The following is a 6,833-nucleotide window of genomic DNA, read 5'->3' as shown; positions in this document are numbered from 1 at the left end:
AGAAAACCTAAACTAATTTGACATCACATTTGATTCTGTTAAGAAACATGAACTCCGTGTACTCTGATGTACATCCAGTAATACTGCTTGCTTGCTATGTTTCGGCAAGTAGCTGACAATTAAGGATGGGTTAAAAATAAAATGTTTTGGATGTGGCACAGTAATCATAATATTAACTGGAATTAAAGCCAGCTACTTTAGGAGGTAAAGCAATCTTGTAATGAAGCTGGAGAAGGTAAAAAATATCATCCTGTATGATTTCAATCCTTGCTACTCTGATTTCTGCTTTGAGAAATCACAGCATCTTCAGAAAAAAATTGCCTATTAATAATTTTGACACAGATGTAAAATGCTATTTTCTATAAACTAAGTTTGACTAATTATTTTACTTTTGTACATAGGTTCGTAGGTTCATATAAGGTTACTAGGCTAATAACCATAGAGCCCTTACAAGCCTAGCCATATTTATTGTGAGTTGCCCCAATTGTCGGTAGTTAGATGAGTGAAATTCATACACATAAGGGTCTATGGTAGTTAGTACTGACTTCCTTTGTCCAGGAGGGACATGAGTGCCACCTAAGGAGTAAATGTGCGGTCACCGATCCATTGATCTAGGTTGCATTTGAAGAGAGTCAGGGAAGGGTTTTGTACCACATGATTCGGAAGTTTGTTCCACAAAAGTGGCAGTCTCAGGGAGACGTATCTGTCTCTCCAGCATCACCTGTTTATGTCAGAGGCAAGATTAAGATCCCTGGAGTGAGTGACAATCCTGCAGTTTGATTTATGAATGTGTAGCATTTCTATCACAGCTGGGTCAGAGACTGCACATGTAAACCAGGCACAGGCCACCCCTTAGCAATCTGCAGGAGACAGAATACAGTTACGGGGTTTTCAGTCTTTTTGCATAAGACTTATTTTGTGCACCCTGTAATTTCTTGGTGAGAAACCTCTGTGGTCTATTCAATTGTGAGCTAACATTATTAAATACAGTAAGTTGTGTTGTCTATTAATATTTTGAGTACAGTTAAGGCATATAATTTTCTGTAAGTCAAAATTTACTAATTATTTCACTTTTGTTCTAGAGCCATAACAGTATTATGTATAGCCAGAGGGGCTGCATGTTAATATTTTTTAACACAGATGAGGAACACTCTTTTCTGTAAGATAAGTTTTATTAATTATTTCACTTTTGAACACAAAATCCAACATTAGAAGATATAGCTGATGATGTTTGTTACTACACCTTACAGAGGAGGCATACAGAAAGTTTCCAAGTCCACATTTTTTCATAACCTGAAAACAAACTGATTGAAATAATTAATTGTAAATTAGTCATTGGTTACACATCGGCAGTATATAATAAACTGTGTTAATGTTTTGTTTTTGTTTTCTTTTTCTTTCTTTCTTTTCACTTATATTAATGCTTAAAATAGGTTATACATAATAAATCCTAGATCCAGAGCATGGGTGTTCTGCATTATTATTGCTTCTCTGTCTATACATAACGTAAGCACTGCATATATTGTCTCTTATTTTATATATGGCAAAGTACAAGTCTATATTCAAATTTATGTTTTCACTCTGTTTGGTGCTGTTTGCTCCTACAGTCCATGACACCTCTTTGTATACAAGAAGCCATCCTTAAATACAGCTGCTCTTTCGTGCAGTATTCTAAACAAATGCAAAGCTGATGAAGGTAATGTGGCTGTTTCACTCTGTAGCTTAAAACGTCTTGTTAGTATATAATATTTAAAAGTGCATTATTTATTAATCTATTAAAGTATATATATAATAATTACCACAAAAGCACCCGAATAATTGAGTGTATAGTAATAAACCAGCTGAGTAATTAGATCAATGGTCATATTACTTTAATCTGTGTAAAACAGCATCACAGTGTTATTCAGTGGTCCTGTTATTAGGCTACCATATTCTATGTATTTAGCACTGCATGAGATTAGCAGTAAACAGCGTGCAGTAGAACACATGCATTTATCAGCACAGCACTTTGGGTGTGCACAAGTTGTTAACGAACCAGAAGTTCTTTGCCTTGTTAGTGCTGCAGCGGGACAGGGCAGCTTGTTGACTGCACTCCTTTGATCAGAGTGACACTCCTATGATCAGAGACTCTGCAATGTGAACTTGTTAATGATGTCACCAAGAGCAACAGCTAGCTACAGCAGTAACAGAAGCAAGCAAAGACAGCTGTTCCAGCCCTCCTGGCATAAACATTCGCAGTCAGTGCTCAGGGAAGCATGTCATCAGAGCAAAGCAGTGTCTGGCATCCTAGCCTAGTGAATATGAAACAGAGAAAATGAAGGCTGACAGAAGCTCCAGATGTCTCATCATGACCAACAAGACTTGCAGGAAGGCTGCCGCTGGTTTAAATATTTATCTATTTATGTCTATGTGCCTGCCAGCACAATTCACATGGACTGATTCATTTTAGTGAAACCTTCCTGTGACTTTCAAGTTAACTCTTGTAGCTTTCCACTTACTTCAGAGCAGACTGAATTACTGTCTGTGTACGTACACCTTGCTATGGGGGATGATTTTTAAAATGGACACAGGCTTTAATGGGGATCAGTCAGTAACCAATGATTATTCTGCCTTCTCACATCTTCTGCACTCGGATGTGGCAACTAATATCTCAAATCAGACTTCCAAGAATGAGACACTCTCTGAATTGGACCCTGCAAGGGCAATAACCCTTGGACTTGTTCTGGGCATATTTATAGTGTTTGCCATAGCTGGAAACATTGTGGTTATACTTTCAGTTGCTTGTAACAGGCATCTGAGAACTCCAACCAACTATTTTATTATTAACCTTGCTATTGCAGATCTTTTATTGAGTTTCACAGTGGTGCCTTTCTCAGCAACATTTGAGATTGAGGGCTATTGGGTGTTCGGAAGGATTTTCTGTGACATATGGGCTGCTATGGATGTCTTATGTTGTACTGCCTCCATCATGAGCCTCTGTGCAATTTCCATTGATAGATACATAGGGGTAAAATATTCCCTTCAGTACCCAGCATTAGTGACAAAAAGAAAAGCTGTGCTGGCACTCCTTGTGGTTTGGGTTTTGTCCATAGTTATCTCTATCGGTCCACTTCTTGGCTGGAAGGAGCCAGCACCTCCAGATGAAAAAGAATGTCGCATAACTGAGGAGCCTTTTTATGCCTTGTTCTCATCTCTAGGTTCATTTTACATTCCATTAACTGTGGTCCTGGTTATGTACTGTAGGGTCTATTTTGTCGCCAAAAGAACAACCAAGAACCTCCAAGCTGGAGTAATGCGGGAACGGACAAGGACTAAGGAGCTTACACTAAGGATTCATTATCGGGGGAGTCAGGAAGAAACAGAGGGGCATGGCTCAAAGTCAAGGGGGCACCCTTTAAGGACAGCACTGTCTGTGAAACTTCTCAAGTTTTCAAGACAAAAGAAGGCAGCTAAAACACTGGGCATTGTTGTGGGCATGTTTATACTCTGCTGGCTTCCCTTCTTTATTGCTCTTCCTATAGGTAAGGAATTTTTAAACTCATGGAATAAAACAAATAACTTCTTGAATAAAATATTGTTTCCGCAAAAAAAAATGTATTCACTGTACTAACTTATGTTGACTTTCCTCACATTTAGTTATATTTTTATGCAGTTCATTAAATTAATACACATTTCTGGATTTCTACATGGGATAATGTCTGTATGTTTTTGTCAGTTACCATAAGGCTAAGCAAATGATAAATAATTATGTTAGTAACAAATGTATACTACTTGCTGAATCTGAGCTACAAATTAGACACCTGTTGTTAATAAATGCATGTTACCCAGCTACCACAAAATCAGTGTTGTTACTAAATCCACAACACATGATTATTACACAATCAAAATAATTTTTTGACCTGAAAAGGAATAGCAAAAATCTGTAATAGTAATAATAATAATAATTATAATGATAATAAATTGGTGCATCCAAATATATTCATACAGATCTTAGAATAATTGAAATCACTAAAGCTTTAACATACTCAGATGCACATACCCTCATAATACAGAGGTGCTAATAGTGTAGGCAAACTACCATTAAATAGTACTGGACATGCCCTCTTCAATAATCAGCACTGGAAAGGTACAACTATATTTTCAGTGTGTTGATGTACATACCTTTAATTCTAATTAGAGGTGAATTTATTAACATCATGTGTTTCAAATATATTTTTCTGTTGTAATAATATCATTAAACAGCGTACTTCTGAAAACCTTTTTTCTGATCGGAAATGCATTGTAGGTCTTGTCAGTGCACATTTCATAAGATGAGTCAGTTCAAGTCCCAGGCTAGGCAGTTTTCAGGAAGAAATTTTGCATGCATTAGTTGAACGCACACACATTCATACACACACACACACACACACACACACACACACAAACACACGCACATACATGCACACACACACACACACACACACACACACACACACACACACACACACACACACACACACACACACACACACACACACACACACACACACACACGCACACACACGCACACACACACACACACACACACACACACACACACACACACACACACACGCACACACTCCTAAATCATACTGTACCGGTAGGAAAAAAATAGTTCTTTTTTGCTTGGTCTTCATATTTTTCCACTTTAAAAACAGAAAAAGAAACTTCTAAGGAAGTGTTTATTAATGGTTCACTACTAAAAGCATTGTAAGTCTCTAGAACTGTTAACCCCTACTACAAAGGAAGCACAGTTACCTTGAAAGCACACTTATTCAGTTAAATAAAAATAAAAGTGTAATATAACATACAAAGTATCAAGTATCAAAGGAAACAGACTTAGTATCTGTAACATTTATCTGTTACATATTTTGCTACACCCTCTGAAAATTAAAACCCTGCCTTACAGCTCTTTTCATGAAGTAATGCTGCCTCACTTCAGACTTAAATTTGTCCTTTCTAACTGCAACCAGTATCTGTTCATCAATCCGTATCCATTATTTTTAAATCTATTCTATTCACCTTTACCATCTGCGGTCTTATAAGATGAAAATGTCACATCTCCAGCCCTTGGTTTTTCTAATACACTTTCCTAATCTCCCGACTCTTTCCATACTGATGTTTGCCAGCTGTCCTCATTTATGACTGCCTATCATTTTATCATGCATTATTTTTATATGTGTATGTATAAATATATATATATATATATATATATATATATATATATATATATATATATATATATATATATATATATATATATATATATATATATGATCTATGTTAAATATTCAAACATCCAAAATGTGAAACATTACATGGCCGAGACAAAATGTTCGACATTTGGATGTTCGAATATCATAAAAAAAAGAAAAATACACCTTAACAGTGTGAGCAGGGGGACAAGCCCCACTGCACCCCTCCACACCCCCCCTACTGATATATATATATATATATATATATATACCAACTCCAAGACGGCACTTCAGTGTAGAAAAGGGAACTTCTCCCTATCTGCACTGTACAGCGCCATTGAAAGTCAATCTTTGAACACTTGCAATTTCTAATGTTTGGTCTCGACCATGTAACGTTCGAAATTGAGAGCGTTCGAAGAATTGACATAGACACTATATATATATATATATATATATATATATATATATATATATATATATATATATATATATATATATATATATATATATATATAAGTCCTGTCCAGCTGTTGCAAAGGGGCAATATGACTTCTACCTGCAAGGAGTTTGTCCTTCTAACAATGAATTCCAATAGACTCTTGCCATTTGGTACTGCTGTTTCATGAGGTATGGCTTAAGAATGAACATTTAAATTTACTACAACCCTCAAAGTATTTTCTCCTGTGTCCACCTATATGAACAACCTGGTCTAGTGTGGTTCTTCTGTGTATTTGCCACCACATGCACTTTTTCTTGCTTAAATACTAGTTTCCGCATATCAGTCTACTCTGTGAGTTGCTGAAAATCCTTTGTGAATTATCTTTTCCAACAGAGGTCACAGAAAAACCTTTGGTACTGCCTTCAATAAGATTTATTTCAATCATTCGCCAGACCTGAAAATGCTGGACAGCACCTACTCAATAAAGCATGCCACAGTGTGCTTTACTGTATGCCATGTTCTGACTAAAACTATCTTTCCTCACAGTACTTTGTGCATTCTTCCACTGAACTGGTTTGTACTATGTCTCACAGGAAAGCAAGAAATGAAACAATACCAGTAATAAGTTTACCATGCTGGTATGGTTGCACTGCAAAAATTCTCAGTAAATGAATAGTTTGTACATTCTGAAAATATTGCTATAATAAATTTTCAACTGTTAGGATGTGAACAAACAAAAGGACATTAATCAAATGATGAATGCACCTATTTGCAAATTAGTGATAAAAAATATGATTTTAAGCCAAATTAGCAGGTGCGGAGAAAGTACATATACCTAAAAATGTGGCAGCAGCTAAATGCACTCTACTCACAATATACTACACAAAGTTTGTCTTAAATTGAAGAACTAGGCAGAATTTTTATACACGGGAGATTAAGGATGTTTTGTTTGGTTTCAGATGGGTTAATCTAGCAGTATTTCAGGACTAATGATCTAACATGTAGGAATTTGTCTGCATGAATACATTTTTCATAACCAAAAATAAACTTGCTGAAAGAAAATATAAATCACACTAATTATGGTCTCAGAGAGTGTGGGACGTTATGCACCTAAAGAAAAGCATGAAATACCATCTGGTTCTCTGGAGTACATTGATTTGACTTGTAGGTGAAGGGTT

General features: G+C 36.1%; 1 protein-coding gene across 1 annotated transcript in view; it reads left to right on the top strand.

Annotated features, from left to right (window-relative positions):
- Positions 1-2,131: 2,131 nt before the first annotated feature.
- ADRA1B (adrenoceptor alpha 1B) overlaps positions 2,132-6,833 on the top strand; it is a 338,447-nt gene continuing 333,745 nt past the window's right edge. The window contains exon 1 of the mRNA XM_044084504.1: positions 2,132-3,521. Coding sequence (XP_043940439.1) covers positions 2,549-3,521 — 973 coding nt within the window. The 5' untranslated portion in view covers positions 2,132-2,548. The remainder of the gene's footprint in view (positions 3,522-6,833) is intronic.

Source organism: Protopterus annectens, chromosome 9.part0 (genome assembly GCF_019279795.1).
Source record: "Protopterus annectens isolate FY-2018-M chromosome 9.part0, PAN1.0, whole genome shotgun sequence".
NCBI lineage: Eukaryota > Metazoa > Chordata > Ceratodontiformes > Protopteridae > Protopterus > Protopterus annectens.
Note: the sequence above shows the minus strand (reverse complement) of the source record. Positions and strands in the feature narration are given on the sequence as shown.